The sequence below is a fragment of the Denticeps clupeoides genome, chromosome 11 (assembly GCF_900700375.1).
Source record: "Denticeps clupeoides chromosome 11, fDenClu1.1, whole genome shotgun sequence".
NCBI lineage: Eukaryota > Metazoa > Chordata > Actinopteri > Clupeiformes > Denticipitidae > Denticeps > Denticeps clupeoides.
The window spans coordinates 20496285-20513952 of record NC_041717.1 but is presented as its reverse complement, the minus strand read 5'-3'; the positions used below and the strand labels follow the sequence as shown (position 1 = coordinate 20513952).

Genomic DNA, 17668 nt, shown 5'->3' with positions numbered 1-17668 from the left:
CGGAAATCAGTGCAATGTGTGTCCCGAATTTCGTATTTGACATTTACATTTACAGCATTTACCAGACGCCCTTATCCAGACCGACTTACAGGGACAGTCCCCCCCTGGAGACTGTCTTGCTCAGGGACACAATGGTAGTAAGTGGGATTTGAACCTGGGTCTTCTGGTTCACAGGCGAGTGTGTTACCCACTAGGCTACTACCACCCAGTGATTTGATGGCATCTTATTGACATGATTTATATAATGTCAACATTCTTATATCTGAGATAATGCTCTACAAATTTTGAAGTATAATATTTCATTAAATGATGCAAATCTACATTTACATTTATAGTATTTACCAGACGCCCTTATCCAGAGCGACTTACAATCAGTAGTTACAGGGACAGTCCCCCCTGGAGACACTCAGGGTTAAGTGTCTTGCTCAGGGACACAATGGTAGTAAGTGGGGTTTGAACCCGGGTCTTCTGGTTCATAGGCGAGTGTGTAACCCACTAGGTCACTACCATTTACATTACATTTACATTTATGGCATTTATCAGACGCCCTTATCCAGAGCGACTTACAATCAGTAGTTACAGGGACAGTCCCCCCTGGAGACACTCAGGGTTAAGTGTCTTGCTCAGGGACACAATGGTAGTAAGTGGGGTTTGAACCCGGGTCTTCTGGTTCATAGGCGAGTGTGTTACCCACTAGGCTACTACCATAACCCTATATCATTCTATATCATTATGGTACAAACAGCCATTAAAATGTGAACATTGGTATTTGGGCGGACATCTTCTCCGCCAAGCCGCTCTCAGTGCCGAGCTGTTCCTCCTGGCTGCGGTTCCGGGCCTGCTCCAATCGGGCAGGCATCGTGCGGCGTTTAGCAACACGACTCCGCCGACTGTATCCAGCCGCGGGGCAGGAAGACACCCTTCATTCTGATCGATGTCCTTCGTCTGTGGTTGCCGACCTGGCCGGGCTCTCGGAGGGAGCTGTAATCAGAGCGGGCGCGGCGTCGCCCCTCCGCGCTGACAGATTAGTTGTGTATAGTTTTACACTGGATTTCCGAAGCCTATATTTTTACCCCAGGGAGGCAGCGGAGGCCTAGAGCAGCCACGCGGGGCAGTAAATAAAAGGACGCCCTTCCCTCCGGAGACAACTGGCCAAGGACACCGAGCTGGCCTGCATGAAACCGAGACGACTTCCTTCACTGCCCCGAACACAAAGCAGATCAGAGATTTCTGACCTGCTTCGTCAGTAATGTGGATTCATTTAAACCTCATTCACTCGTATCAGCGGCGCTGCGTCTGCCGGTGGACTCCTAGTCCAACGAAGCAAACTCAACGGCAACGAAGTAAACTCTTTCTTTCTTTCTTCCTTTCTTTATGAGGAGAGGACCATCCAGATCCAGAATGCCGCTCTGGGGGGGGCGGCTGTAACCGGAGCTCGTGCAATAGCGGGCGTCCTCCCTGACGGGTCATTATGCGCGCGGGGCATGCGGCCTGCAAGTGCTGCGGGGGGGGGGGGGCTATTTTTCAGGTGGCAGCTCGCGGCGTGACACTTCTTGCGGCCCAAGATTCGGCAAATACTGTGACAGGAGGAGAGCGTGTGCGTTCTTCAAATTGTCCCATGGAAATTCCTGCTTTAGAAAATACACAATTTCCGGGTAGAAGAGACTTACATTTTACATTTTACATTAAAGGCATTTGGCCTCATCCAGAGCGACTTACAACGTGCTTCCATGTCACCATGGACGAAGTGATCAGTTCTGGTTGTCTTGAGAGTCGGTTGTCTATTTTAGAGTTGGTTGACTTTTTTTTTTATAATACATGTGAGACTTTAAGTGTGTTTTTTAGTCTCAATTTTTGGCAGGACCATCTTAAAGCTGCCAAAAAGATCGCTTTCATACAGCCGTTTTCCACTGAAAACAATGCACTGAGTGCAAGTGATGTTTACTGCACGTATAGTAAGTTCCTTTCCAACGATGCTCCGTTATTTGGTTTAAAACCCTATAAAAACGACAGGCATGCAGCCTGAAGCAGGTGGCCCCCCCAGTCGCTCTTAGATCTCCATTTTCCGAGCACCGCGGTGAACCAGGCGGACGGGACTCTGTTAAACACGGCGAAGCGGCGCACGTGAAAGGCACGCAAATCGAGGCGGATTGATTGTCTTCAAAGTGCCCCATAAAAGTGTAAATTTGGCCCTGTCAGCGGCGGAGAAGATTGAGTGAGCGATCGGCGTGCCGGAATAGAGCGCAGGCTGTTGTTCGATGCCGACTTATATTTAGACCCTTTTGAGGCGCCGGCAAAGCACACCTGAGCTGAACCCACGACCCGAACACTACACTGCAGGCGCAGTCAAAAGCTGGGACGCACCTTCTCATTTACTTTTACATTTTACTTTACTTTACTTTACTTTACTTTACTTGGTAGACTTACGAGAGGAAGACACCAGCAATTCTCATTCGGTTTCTATAGATTGTGTAAAAAAACTAAGAGCCCTGATAAGGCCCAACTTGTCAGGAATAGAACAAGCTGGGGAATTGATAAGTGCTGGACCTTTTTTTTTTTTCCATTTTTATTTTCTGAGTGTGTGTGTGTTAGTGTTAGATTTGTCTGAACAAGTGGGTTATCAGCTGCTTCTTAAAGGTGGTGGTAGTCTCGGCTAGTCGAGTGGAGCCGGGCAAGTTGTTCCACCAGCCAGGGACAACGAAGGAGAACAGAGACGATTGGGATCGGAGACCCCAAGAGGGAAGAGGGAATTTTCAGTCCCATTTAATTTGCAGATCTGAAATCTGATTATATAAGAAAACTATGAAACTATGAAAGAACACATGTGAGGTTTTATATATATATATATATATATATAATTCAAAGATTCATCTAAGAGTTCGTTTGTGACCAGGGTCACATTTCATAAATTTTCATACATTTCTGCAGGTTTGGTTATGCAGTGTCGGTGGTCATGAGATCACAGCACCAAGTGTTACTAGGAGCAAAGAAAACAGGGAGATGGTGGGGAGGAGACGGGACCTTGTTGCCAGATTGGCAGCTTTTGAGTTTGGAATGCACACCAAGCACAGTTCATTTTAGGAACCCAGTTGTATTTTAATCAAGTTAAATTGTCATGGAGTTAAATTAATTGCACTGTAGTGCCGAGCCCATCGTGCATCAGGCAACACTGTTTGTGTAACATTTATGACGTAACCCTTGAAAGTTTGCGCTCATTGTATATTCATAATATTGGAGTTTTGTCTGTTCACCGTACAGCAGGGAAGATGCACTGCTGCCTTCGTGCTGCGGCAGGCCGGACGAGGGCGTCGGGCCAGCGGGCCTATCATGTGCACGGAGAGAAATTGTTCCCGACACGAGGGTGCTGAGTGAGCCCGTGACAAATGTACCCCGGGCTTATGGCCGGGGGGATGACACCAACGCCGAAGCACGGCGGGCAATAAATATCCCCCCACGAGGATCCTGACCACAGGCCTCCCGCCACTCAAACTCGTCCGGATTTTCCGCAGATCCACCATCTAAAGGCACCAGATCCATTGCCGTGAGTGTGGAGAGGCCGATGAAACCTCCTGGGATGATGTATCTGAAAACAGGTGCCATTTCTGACCTCTTCAACTGTCTAAGAGACAGCGCCGTTTCAGCTCAGTTTCTTTAAATTAGCTGACTAAAATAGCAAATTATGCCATGTTCATTGTATACCTTGAAAGAACAGTTTATCGTGGCAACAAAAGCATGAAAGAAGGGGTTTGTAAGTTTGTAAGTATCTTACTTATTTTTAAAATGAAGATGTCTGCCATTACCACAAAGTGCTTCGAATAAAAGACAGAAATGAAAAAAAATATCTTGAATTGTCGTTCAAAATGATTAACCTTGGAATTGATCAGGCAGCTTTCCACTTGTACCCAAAGTGCCCGTTACGAATTACTTACGGACATTAACGATGACCGGTTAACTCTCTAGTAAAGGAAACGTGCACCAACGTGAAGACGCAGCGCCGCCGCCCGCCAGCAGAGGGCGGTAGAGTCCGCGAAAAGAGCCGGTGGCGCCATGAGCGCCGTCCCTGTACTACCCCATCCGTCCGCTTGGTGTCGCTGTTCAGCTATTTTTCCCAAGCCGAGGCGTTTTACAGCTTTTACTTCCGCGGCCGGGTTTAACAAAAAAAAAAATCAAAAAAACGTTATGCACGCGTTGAAATTCAGTTGTCTTTTGTGAATGTATGTTTTTTTTTCTCGCTTTAATGATTTTAATTATTATTAATTAATTTTGCTTTATTCGCGTTCTAAAATCAAGCAATCGAACTGTAACACGATGAACTGTATAGGCCTTTAAAATATGTATTTTAATGTATAAATGTGTGCAATGGCGTAATATTTATATATATAGTGGTCCGGACGTGTCACCTTCTTTCTGATGGCATGGGTCACTTGCTGTGTGGCTTTTTTGTGCGGGTCAGGCGTCAGCGTTTTAAGTTTATTTGAATTTGTGGTTTTAATTATTTTTCAAACCTGTACCGAGATTGTGGACGCGCAAAACGTCCGAATGGCATTTTTATTCATTAAAATTCCAGCGCCGGTTTCCGCCTGGCTGAGATGTGCGGGTTAATTGGCGGCTTGGTCGCGGAGAAGCAGCGGGATGTGATCTCTGCACCCAGAGATGTTCCCCATAAATTAAAATAAACGACCTGGGACTAACTAATTAAATAAAACCCCATTATATGTGGTTCAAAATATTTCAAAATATATTTATGTTCATGAAAATGTATAAATGAAAATTCTACAACCGTTTTCGCCCACAACATACATTTCTTTTGCTTATTTTGAGTGTATTTATGCATGATTATTATTATTATTATTATTATATATTTTTTTCATATGTACGCACCATAAACGACGTAAACTGTGATGAATGATTAATGTGAAGAATCCCCGCCGAAAAGCCGTGCCGATCCCCGGCAGGATTTACCCCGAACCCCCCTGAGCGCCACCTGCAGACCACCGGAACACCAGGCGTCTTTTTAAAGGACTATTATTTGATCAAAAAAAAAACTAAGTACATTCACACACGCGGCACATGACGCATTCAGAAGAAAATAAAGCTATTTTTATTGTCAAAGCATTCGACATGATTTGATAAACTTATCAAGTAGTAAATTTCCAGAAAAACCAAAAAAGAAAGAAAGAAAGAAAAAAGCACGGGCTCTATTCCTCACAGACACAAAATATGACACTTTGTATTCAAACAAAACAAGTATTTACACGGCCGTGTATAGACTGCATCTTAAACCAATATTTTCTATTTAATATCACATGCACTCTTAAATATAGTCTGACGTGATAATCCAAGTCCGTTATTTAAGTATAGACATGAGAAAAGGCAAAAAAAAAAAAAAAAAAAAGCACTGAAGAGTTTGCCGCGAAACGGAACTACATTTCAGCTCGTTTCTATAGATTATACGTGTAATATATACAAAATGCAAAGTACATTGTACACATACCGTTCACCCTTCTTCAAATGATAAGAGCTCATGAGATAAATAGAATAATTTTTTTCAAAATGTATTTGCGTACACCGAAGAAAAAAACCGCAAACGTGACATTTTTCAGTAGCCAAAGGAACACGGTGAAAGCAGAAGGGCCCGTGGGGGCTCCAGTGGGCGGAGTCAGTTGTGGGAGGTCATGTGACGCGAGAGGTGGTGCCTCTCCCGGAAGGACTCGTTGCAGATGGGGCACTTGAGCTTCTCCTCGCGCCGCCGCTTGACCAGCGGCTCCATGGCGTACTCCTTCTTGTGGTGCGAGCGCATGTGGTAGACCAGGTCGGAGGTCATGCGGAAGGAGGCGTTGCACTTGGCGCACCAGTTCTGCGCCGGCAGGCAGAGCGAGGTGAACGAGGGGGGCAGCAGCGTCAGCGCCGAGGGCATCTGGAGCTGGATGGGGCCCGAGCTCTTGGGCCAGAAGGCCGTGGTGGCGGCCGCCGCCGCGTACATGAAGGGGCTCTGCTTGGCCAGGCCGCCCGGCACGGGGCAGGCCCCGCCCAGCTCCGAGCCCTGCAGCTTGGCGGCCAGGTGGTCGGCCTGGTAGAGTCTGCTGGAGGACACGGTGTCGCCCACGGCCGGGTGGCAGTCCAGGAGCTTGGGCGCCATGACGAGGGGCGAGAGCTGGGCGAAGGAGGAGGAGCGGGCGGGCTGGCTGAAGGCGCTCTTCCTCTCGGGGCCGCCGCCCACCGGCTGCGGGACGGACGTGAAGGCGCTGGCCACGGCCGACTGCGGCGGGGACTGCGTCTCGCCGAGGACCTGCCGCACGCCCGCGTGCTTCTCGGCGGGGCCGCCGCCCAGCCGGCCCGCGTCCTTGTTCTCGGTGTTGGACGAGCCGGAGCCCTTGGCCCCGCCGGCCCCGCCGTGCTTGGGGCCCGGCGCCGACTTCTTGACCTCGGTGAAGGCGCTGCGCTTGCCCTCGCCGCCCGAGTCCAGGCCGTACGCGCCGCGGTACTGCTGCGCCGAGCTGGCCAGCTCCTCCCTGGACTTCATGGGCTGAGACAGCCCACTATTCCGGCCGGGGACGCCGGCGTCCTCCGTCCCCGAGAACTTGCGCTTCCCCGAGCTCTCGCTCAGGATCTCCGCCTCCCGGTCGCTGGGCGGGCCGGTCCGGTTCTTCTCCAGGTCGCGGGCCAGGTTGTGGAAGTCGGTGGAGGGCTTGCCGGGCTCCGGGGGGCCCGGCTTGGGACTGGAGCTCGTGTCCTTGTCGGCCCCGGCGAGGCTCTGGAGCCTCTTGGTGCAGCGGAACCGCAGGTGTGCCAGGAAGGGGAACTCGAACTGGAAACGCTGGTTGCAGTCCGGACACGGTTGCGGTGGAGACCCTGCGGGCGGCGATAGAAAAAACCAAATCCCGTAAATACGGCGCGACGTGCGCAGAACGCGTGAAAACGTGCGGAACCGGGGCGGTAGTAGCCTAGCGGGTAACACACTCGCCTGTGAACCAGAAGACCCGGGTTCAAACCCCACTTACTACCATCGTGTCCCTGAGCAAGACACTTAACCCTGAGTGTCTCCGGGGGGGGACTGTCCCTGTAACTACTGACTGTAAGTCGCTCTGGATAAGAACGTCTGGTAAATGCCGTAAATGTAAATGTAAACACACTCGCCTGTGAACCAGAAGACCCAGGTTCTAATCCCGCTTACTACCATCGTGTCCCTGAGCAGGACACTGAACCCTGAGTGTCTCCAGGGGGGGACTGTCCCTGTAACTACTGATTATAAGTCGCTCTGGATACGGGCGTCTGGTAAATGCCGTAAATGTAAATGTAACCGAAGGACCCACCCTTGCTCTTGGCCGGCGGCCTGCCGGGGGCGAGGAGCAGCAGCTCCGTCAGCTCTTTGCCGTACCAGACCAGCAGCTCCTCGTCCTTCTCTATCCGCCGCAGCGAGCGGTAGAACAGCTGGCCGCTCTTCACGTACGCCTCCAGGTTCTGCTCGTCGCGGTCGCGCGCCGACTGCACCAGCCGCAGCCACATCAGGCCCTCGCTGGAGCTGTTGGCGGCCGAGGTGTCCACCTGAACACACACACACACACACACGCACCGGTCAGGGCCACGGCGTCCCGGTCCTTCCCAGACGTCACCCCCCTTTTTCCCAGCATGCCGCATTGCACTGCATGCATTAAATAAGCACGACGACAATAAAGTTTCAAGGTTATTTCTGGAACGGGCCGATGCTCCGGCGGACGCGGTCGGGGCGGGCGTACCCGGAATATGTACGGCGCCGTGCGCTTGTCCGTGGACTTCAGGGCCACGAAGGCGATGCTGTCGTACAGGGACGTGTGGCTCAGGACGCAGGGGCCGAAGATGGCGTTTTCCGGAATGTCGCAGGTGGTGTAGACGCTGGTGAATATATCCGTCAGGCACTGCTGGACGGCCTTGGCGTCCCCGTCCAGCGCCAGCTTCTGCGAACCGGACTCCTCCATCGGCTGTTGGTGTTGAAAGGGAAGCGTGTTGGTTATTATCCCAGATATTTCTTGATGGTTAACGCGAATTGTTGAGAACTAAGACACCAAATTATTACTATGTGCAATAATAGTGTTTTTAAACGTTTTTTAAATGTTTTACATGATGCAAACTTCTTCAATGCAAAAATGAAAATTAATGTCCTCCCAAATATATTATTTTTATATGCATCAAAAAAATAAATCCTTTTAAATGAATAGAAATAAAAATAATGGCGACATACACCACAGTCGCTATTATTATTATGATTTATTATTGTTATCATTGTCTATGATTTTATAGCCACATCATTTCATCCTAAAAAGTGCACAATTGACGCACTTCGTGCTCGGCGCGGCTCCCGTGGATTCGTCCGAGTGGCGCTCATTCCCCCTAACGACGATTTAATTCGGGAGAAATATTCCCATTAACCCCCGTTACCGTGGCAACACATGAAAATAGAATCCCCCCCCAAAAAAAATCAAATTTTCCAAGAATTTAATTAATTTCCGAATAATTCTATATAACTTCCCCAAATTTGGACAAAACGTAAGAAAATTTGAAATTTTATTTTAGTCTTTCTGCAAGCTGTTTTTCATTTTTGCTCAAGTTATATTTGAACGTTGAATATTTCCTGTTGAATGATTTATTTTCCGTATTTCGGCGTGATTTTTATTCCGCGCTCCAGACCGGGGGGGCGACCCGAGCGTCATTGTCATTCCGCCGCCGTGCGACGCAGCCTGAAACTTGCGGCGACGCGGCCCGGAATCGTTTAAAAACGCGTGCTATTCTAGCGGCCACGACGACCACGACGCGAAAGTTTCACGGGGACCGTTTATTCGGGGTTCGGTTCGGTTCTGTCTCTCTCTCTCACTCACCTTATCTTATAGGCAAAAAAAAAAAAAAAAAAAAAAAAGGTGAAGGAATGATGCAGCTGAAGAAAAAAAAAATATGAATATGAATATAATCCACGGAGAGCGCCGGCGGTCAGGCCACCATTCCTGCTGCCGTGCGGGTCCCCGCGAAGCGCGCTGCCTGACGGACTGGCGCCCACGTCCCCGACGCGCACTTTTTGTTGGCGGCGCATTAATCTGGCCGACGGGGGGGCGTGGCGCCGCGGGGCCCCGCCCCTTAACCCCTTTCCGGCCGGCCTTGTTTGGAGGGCGCGGTTGCCAGGTTGGCCCGTTGTGAGCCGTTCGATTCCGTGGGGACTTGAAGGTGCCCAGAAGCTTTTTACTCACGTGAAAAATGTGAGTAAGGAATTCACAGAACAGATTCTAACAGATCATACTAAAAAAGTGCTAAAAGAACATAAAACGTATATTTCCAGTTCACACTGTCCTAAAGAGGTAGTTTACATTTACATTTACATTTACGGCATTTGGCATTTTGGTTTGATGTTCAAGTTCATATTTTAGAATTATTTGCTATTGATTGCTATTTGAAGTGCTGAGTTCCGAAAAGGAACCAGTTCACATTGTAACCGGTAAAATCTCAATGACTGTGATCATTTTGGGACCATCATGCTTATCAGTCAGGAGTGTAATTTCCCACACGATTACCAATCAGATGTGTGCCAAGTTAAAATGATGCCCAATAACCAACTGTGGACCATGACGTTGTGGAGATTGATGACTTTGTGCCAAATAAAAGGGGTAATTCTGTTAAATGGAAGCGCCATGGTTCACTTGCATGTTCTTTTATTGTAGACAAAACTAATGTTTTAGCTGCTAAATAACAGCAACTGCTCACAACAGAGCCACTTACTGGATAATTTCACTGTTAATTCCACACGCATGCTTATTGTGAGACGGCTCCCAGGAAGAGGGACTGGGAGCACAGTTAGCACAGATAAATCGCAAAAATATTTTTTTTTCTCCTAAAAACGGTTCAGCCCTAGCCTCTACTCTCTTTGTGTCTGGATAAGCGCATCTGATAAATGCTGTAAATGTTTGTCAGCACATCAGACTCGTTCAGAAGCTCAAATTAACCCGCTTCATCAGTAAGCCATGTTGGGTGTTGGTGCACGATCTGTACTAGCTGCTCCAAAAGCTCCTGCCACTCAGAAACGAGTGTGAAAAGAAACAACAAGGTGGACGCGTAATCTATAGTGTATTTTTATAACAGTGTCTATTAGATGCATTAGATCGGAGTTCAAGTCGTCCCTAATTATTACATTACAGCCAAGAGTAAATCCCGGACAGTGAGAGCCTGGCGGCGTGATTCTCGGCCGAATCTGGCAACACGGCAGCATCTTCACCTACAGCGGGCCCAGCAGCTGCCGCGCCAGTGAAAGTCATTGTGATTTGTGCGGTCTGTCCCCTCCTCTCTCTTTCTCTCCTCTTCCCTTTTGTTAACGTGCACGCTGCGACGTGCCGGCAGGTTCGTCATCCTCGTTTCCCCCCCCAAACGATTCCTCGTCATTATTTTTATTTAAAGCCTAATAATAACTATTGTGGCGCCTGTTTATGCATGTAATTTATGCACAAAAAAAAGGATGCGTGGCTCACTTTAACTGACAGAGTTTCTCTTCCAGAGGGGAGCACGGTTCTCCAGCACCAGCAGGTTCTCGAGGGGGCCATCAGTCATCGGTGGATCAGGACTGTGGCAAGTCACACACTTTTAAATGTGTTTTCGTTTCTGTTGTTCTTGTTAGTCGGGAGTCGGATGAAAGGTGCAGCCCGCGTGAGAAGGTCGCGGCGTGAGCGTCATCCAACACCTGCAGACCGGCTTCAGCGACCCCGTTCTGACCGTCTCTGGACTCACCGGGGCGACTCGTCCCTCACCAACCGGCTGCTGGGGTACGGCTTTCATGTCTTCTGGCGCCCGTCTGATGTTTCACAGGGACAAATCGAATTTCTGCCAACTACAGTCAATGTATTGATGATGCATTGATGTTTACGGGGTCCCCACAATGGCCATAATAACCAATAGTAACTGGGGCTCGGCATTAACAGCTCATTCTTTTTTTTTGTGGAAATTACTCCAGGTTGAAGACTTTTACCCACAAGCCTTCAAACGAAATGCAACCAATGACACCATTAAAAAAAACGAGACTCGTGAATGCATATTGATGCTTGATCCACTTGTTTACGAATGCACGTACACTTACTTGCTTTCAGTAATTTGAAGGCCAGGGCTTTATTGCTGCGATTATGAGTACATAAATAGCTGTGCTCTCTAACAGACAGATATTAGAACAGGTAGATGTATTTTAACAATCAGGCTTTTCTCTCATTGGACCCCAGATTGCTCATCTTGCATCCAAAGCTCCCCGGGAGCTTTGACGTAGGATGCGGCGGCCTTCCACTCATGCATTCTTACATCCGGCCCTTTTCTGCTCAGACAGACGGAGGAGTGCCGGTGGTTTTTAATGTCATTTCATGGAATTAGCTCCTCTGAGCAGAAGTACTTTTAGTGTTCAAGGCCCGAGAGCCTGAGAACCGGTTCCCATTAGACAACTGGACTCACAGGAGACACAAACCCTTTAGCTTCAGACGGTGATTTCTGACTCCTGACGGCTCCTGGTCCTTGGGCCCGGCGCCATGTTCTTATTGTTTCCTTTTTATTTCATTTTTTTAAATAGTCCATTTGCCATTCAGTGGAGCTAAACTGCCCTGCTTTGGTGCATTCGGGAGAGAAGGGTCACGTGGTTTGCTTGGGCTCTTATCGTCAAGTGCAGATTTACTCGCGGGCGCGGCGTGCAGCATACGCAGCCAGGCGCAGGGCAATAAATAAAAATAATAAAAAAAAAAAAAAAAAAACTAAACTCGCAGCTCCGTCCTCCTGGAGGATAATGGACGGCATGGCTTTACTTCTCCATTGGTAAAGGCAGACACCCTTTCTTTCTTTCTCTCGCTCGCTGTCTCTCCAGAGGCCGGAAAATGAAAAGATTTACATGCTCTTAGCGCTAACTCCGCCTCCTGGTCCCCTACTGCCCAGCCAAGCATGATGAAGGCCCCCCCCAAAATACGGCGGGCCGCGTCAAAGCCACGGAACTCGCCCAATCACCAGCCATCTGCTTCTCTGTGCTGTGGAGCCGAAGCTGGTGGGACAGACACATGCACACACACACACACACACACACACACACAGCATTAATGGCAGTGTTTCTGGAGTGCACACCCTCTGTGCCCTCTACTGCTGTGTGACATACAGCCTACTGCTGTCACAAAAAGAAACAGATCTTCATGTGTGTGTGTGTCCTCATGTGTTTTGTAATTATATCTTATTAAAAAGTAAAAAAAAAAAAAAAAGAACACAACACAAAAACAAAAAACATTGTAAAAGTGTAGGACAATTTCTGATTTATGTTATGTGAAGGTTACATTTTACTTTATTTTAAATTTTATATAAAGATTTTATTTGTTACGGGATTGGAAGTTTCAAATTAGAAGAGCAGTGTGGGTATGTTGCATTTGTTACATAGTTATTAACCTGGGTCCTCACAATTCTATAAAGACAAATGTGTGTGTACGAGACATCTAATAGTAAAGGTAAAAATACGTATTTTTCCCCCTCCCAGGTCACTTAATGAGGTCTCTTGTATATTTAATGTGATACCAGTCTGACTAATAAAAAAAAAAAAATCCCTGATAAACATCTTTCGGGACGTAAAGAATAGGAAAAGGGGAAAGCCTGCTCCTTGCTGAGAAACACACCCATTGTGGACCTTCTGCCAGGCTGTCTGCTAACCTGCAGTGATACCTTCTGATTCTTGAAGAGAACGATACCACATCGACATGTTTTCTGTGGGGTCAGAGATGACAGGCAACATTTATTTCATTGTTACTATTACTAGTTATTACAACGGGGATTAGGGCAGCAGAACACGTCTTGCGGCGCGGAGATGAACGTTTACGAGTATCTTGCTGGGCTACGGCCTCATCGGCGTTCACTAATCCCCATTGTTCCGTTTCGCTGCTCGTTTCGCAGCCAGTTGAAATAGAGACACGATCAAACTCTGACCTATTTATGGTTTCATTGTTGCTTTCAGGCTAATAAGCGTCGTTTGGGCGTCTGTAGATTAAGGCAGGAGAAGGAAGGATTTGCTCGGTGCTGGTCCAGGCCCGAAGGTGAACGCGGTGTCCAGGAGAGCCCGGCACGCCGGATCGTCCCCGGCCGCCTCCGACAGAGGGCGGAAGAGAGGAGGGAAGAGAGGGGAGGCGAGGTGGACGAGGGAGGAGATGCTCCTCCTCGCCGCCGCCGCATCCAGCCAGCCCCTGTCACCTGTGAGCGCCGGAGCCAGTTGTTAACACAACTCTTCTGCTCCATCAGATGGAACGCCGTCGCCGCTGAACCTTCAATTACCTCTCGGAACGCCGTGCGCGGCAAAACGTTCCTTCAGGAGGGGCTGGGGGTGGGGTGGGGGGGTTGAATTAAAAAAAAAAAGAAAAAGGCGGGTGAGGAATAAATGAATAATGAGCCACTTTTATACCGGATCCAGCGATTATACAAATGGAGGAAACAGCCAAAAATATTCTGTTATGGCATATGGCACTTCAGCTGCCATATGTGCCAGTTTTCACAGAAAATTGGCACGGCCGCGCACGATGGTCAGTTGCAACTGCCAAAAACGCAGCGAGGGCTGTGCAGCAGAAGAGAGCGAGACGGAGAGGGAGAGGAGGGATGCAGATATCCCTCCATGGCCCGCGGACGCTCAGATCCGGCCGAGATGAAACCCGTTTCCTCGGACGTGCCACCGTCACCTCCAGCCCTTCCCCAGGAGGCCAGAGCTTTTTCATCCACCACTCCAATGGAGGAGACTGGAGGAAAGGACAAAAAAGTGAGGTGGCTCTTCTCTCGCGGCCTGAAGCAGTGTCCCCTCCGGGGGCCCTATTTTCATGCCGCATGGTGCGTGGGGAGAGTTTGCAAATGTCACGTCAAGCAGTGGATTGAGCCTCAGTATAAAAGTGTCCCCCAACATGTTTTTTTTGGTAGATGAATTCCTTGCATTAAACAAGTAGTTAAGTCATCTGCAAAGGCACATACAAGTGAAAATTAACAGTGATGGTTCAAACCATATGTAAGGGAGGAACGCGTTTCAGAAATTAATATTTGCCCATGTTCAGTTGTTGATTACCTGGGCTGCTTGCTAGTTATATGTGGGAGAAGAGGAACTAACCACCCACCCATCCATGTGTTGGTGTGTAATTGTTTCTGATGCCCAGAAGATGAACTATAATGATGTTTTAATAATCAACGTTTAAAATGGGAGGAGCCTGAAGGCATGGTTGACAGCTCTACTACCCTACTTCCTCATTCTGTACAATTTAAACCCCTCTTGTCCATACGTCACACGCTCCAGGTGGGGGACATCATCCCATCCTGTCCCTTCCCCGCGAGTCAATGTAATTGATTTTCCTTGCATGATTTGTCCAGGTGTCCTACTGCAAAATCTTTATATCATATCATATGTACCTGAAGCAAACGTGTTACTGATTATTTTAAGGCTTATTCATAAAACGGACTTTTGTGTTAGAAATGCGAAAATGTGTTTTTTTTTTCCAGTGATTTTCTCCAGCCACCAGCAGGTGCTATTGCAGCTCAGTTTGTGGAGTCGGGCTGTTCACACAGTTCCCTGGAAGAGTGAAAACTAGTTCCCGTCCTCCCCGGGCTCAGTGGGGTGGGCTCTGCGTTCCAGCGTGTCTGGAAGAGAAGGCACCTCTCTTTATTATCCGATATCATCAAAGTCACTGATACATATAGTGCACATTGCACTTATTTTATTAGCTATTAGGCCATAAGACGGACTGTATTTTATTTGGTATCTGATATTATACTACTCTTTTTAAACCATTTCACATGAAATTGAATAACCTTGCTGGACCAGGGAGATCTTCATCATGGAAGATAAGTTCGAAGATTGTCAGTAGGATTACATTCATTCGTAATAATTAATGATAAATTAATGCTGCCGGAATATCAGCATCTACATGCTCACACTGCAACATGACACTCGCGCTCGTCTATCCTTGTCAGCATTTACCAGGCGTCTTTTGAATCGCCTTTTCAATCAGCATGTAAACCACACTGGCACAAAGCATTTCAACCTTTCTTTAATTAACATTTTAAATGACACCCTCATGTCACCGCTGTAACCAGTGCACAACGGACACCATTTCAATTTATATTTTAATTAACACCGTCATAAACGTAATTTAATTATGTTAACAACATCATCACTGTAAAAATCTGCGTTATTGTAGACTGTTGGAACAAACCAAGTCTGACACCCGTTTCTAATGTCACTGTTAATAAAACGCTATGGATCGATAGATATTTCGATCTCTTATCAGATTCTTTCGTTCCTGGCTGCTCTGCTCATCTTCATGAGATGATCCTTGACACAAGGGATAGAGAAGCTCCTTCAGGACTGATGGAAATCCACCCCCATCATCTAAAGCCAGGTTTCTGCAATTCTGGTTCTGCAATGCAAAGGTTCGGCAAATTTCCAAATATGAAACATTTTGCTTTGTTTATTACATGTGCACAACAGTGTACAAATAGCGTGCATATTTTATATAGTAACACAGATTTTTGCATTTGTGCAGATTATTGCATTTATTCTTATCTTATTCAGTGGAACATACGAACATTCATTTTATATTAGTGAATAAAATTAATGTAGAATTTGCTGTTCATTGAGCATAAACCCATACATTCACACAGGAACGGCTTTTTCTGGCCTTCATTGCAGTAAAGTGATCAGTAGTTGTGTGTGTGTGTGTGTGTGTGTGTGTGTGTGTGTGTGTGTGTGTATGGTTTTTTTATTTGATGTTTCGGCCCGAGCTGAGCCACGGTGCCTTCAGGAAGGGCTGTCATCGCCGCCCGCTTACCTCCCGAACCCCGGTGGCCTGGAGCAGCCACAGGAGCGAGGAGAAAGCACGATAAAGCATGAAAAGCATGTGCACACACACACACACACACACACACACTGGCTCTGGGGGCAGCAGCAGGCACTACGGCGAGGATATTTTTTTTTGGAGGGGGTTCCAGACGGACAGCTGTGGTGGTTGCCGCGGCGGCACATTGCTGCAGTGGGCAACCCTTGTGCCCCCAGCGCAGGGAAAGTTCATCAAAGTTTCATCCGAAAAAAAAAAAAACTTATGAAATAAATAAAAATCGAGAGAGATCGAGGGACAGAGGGAGAGGAAAACAAAGGAATGTCTACATCAGAGAGGGGACAGGTGGTGTGAGGTTCAGCAGGGGACTGGGTTGACACGCGCTCTCAAGAGTCAAGAAGAACAGACATGTAAAATGATAAAAAAAAAAAAAAAAAAAAAAGAACGTTAACAATCATGGAGCTTCACCGACCCCCAAAGCGCCCAGAGGAGCACGGGGCTGACGGCGGCAGCGTCATATGCTTTATCCCAGCTAGAGAGGAAAGAACCTGTTTCTAACCCAGGACACATGCGACGGCAGACGAGCAGAGAGGACACGTCTCACGCCGCCGGGACAGCGCAAGTCAGGCCAGCGCCTGCTAAATGTTCACAGCAAATGTCGTGTTGCTGAGGATCCATCGGTGTAAGAATGTGTGTAGGCAAAGGTGCAAAAGTACAAGTAACCCATTTTGAACAAATGCAAAGTTAAATGGATAGAAATGTACAAGAAACTAAAATGACTCTTACGTTACGTTTCTTCACTGTAACAGCATGGTAGCATGCATACTAATAACCAAGTATTTAGCCTACCAGAACCGGAATCATGAACTGTAAAGTACTGTGACATGTAAGGGCACACTGGACAAAACAAGAACATGCTCTATTAATGATTATAATTATATGGGTGGTAGTAGCCTAGTGGGTAACACACTCGCCTGTGAACCAGAAGACCCGGGTTCGAACCCCACTTACTACCATTATGTCCCTGAGCAAGACACTTAACCCTAAGTATCTCCGGGGGGGGGGGGACTGTCCCTGTAACTACTGATTGTAAGTCGCTCTGGATAAGGATGTCTGATAAATGCTGTAAATGTAAATTATAAATAATAATAAATATAGTCTGCACTGCACACTGGGAACTGCCTCCCACACTGGCCATCCCAATCCCAATAAGCTTCACACTTTCGTTTTACACACTTCAACCATTTCTGACTAACTATGACATTATATGCGGTTAAGGAAGTGGCCCCGTATCCCACACACTGCTCCCCGGGCGCCTGTCATGGCTGACCACCACTCACCAAGGCGGATGATTGAAAGCAGAGGACACATTTCGCTGTGTCACCATGTGCTGTGTTTCACAGTGACTTTTCACTTCACTTTCAGTACATATAGAATATAGGTGCAATTAGGTTTGAACTTTCTGCTCTTGAATCGTACTCGGCTGCTGCATGTTGTTTAGCATGCAGCACGATAGCATTCTGCTGCCTTGTGCTATGCTTCATCACTTTTTGGCAACTCTCAGAAGTTGAAATTATGACATTGCATGGAGGCAGCAAAAGTTCATGAGATGAAACACCCCCTCTAGTCCAGTCTGGGTCTGACTGCACCCTGGTTTCTTTTAAGTGGGGCTTAAGTCCTGGCCTTGACCCCCTGCGTCCGCTGAACTGTGAAACGGCAAGGGGTGTGCTGACCTTTGACCCCCCCCCTCTCCCCAAGCCTCCATAATTATCTGGAGGCCCTTGACCCCGGAGACATCTGAGACGTTGTGAAAAACAACCCCCGGGGTAGCCTGGCGGGCCAGCGTAATG

The 17668-nt window shown here is 47.7% G+C and overlaps 1 protein-coding gene across 1 annotated transcript; it reads right to left on the bottom strand.

The window, feature by feature from the left end:
• Positions 1-5078: 5078 nt before the first annotated feature.
• Positions 5079-9020, bottom strand: prdm8b (PR domain containing 8b). Its single transcript, XM_028996920.1, has 4 exons — positions 8853-9020; positions 7737-7958; positions 7314-7545; positions 5079-6852 (listed from the first exon to the last, which is right to left on the bottom strand). The coding sequence occupies exons 2-4, from the start codon at positions 7953-7955 to the stop codon at positions 5660-5662; spliced, it is 1644 nt and encodes a 547-aa protein (XP_028852753.1). The 5' UTR covers positions 7956-7958; positions 8853-9020; the 3' UTR covers positions 5079-5659.
• Positions 9021-17668: the final 8648 nt, after the last annotated feature.

Bases quoted from the DNA above. Each gene is read 5' to 3' on its own strand.
- prdm8b (XM_028996920.1), bottom strand. From the start codon at position 7,955: ATGGAGGAGTCCGGTTCGCAGAAGCTGGCGCTGGACGGGGACGCCAAG. The intron at 7,546-7,736 runs GTACGCCCGCCC...GTGTGTGTTCAG, and splicing joins CGGCGCCGTACATATTCCGG to GTGGACACCTCGGCCGCCAA. The intron at 6,853-7,313 runs GTGGGTCCTTCG...CGCCGCCCGCAG, and splicing joins GCCGCCGGCCAAGAGCAAGG to GGTCTCCACCGCAACCGTGT.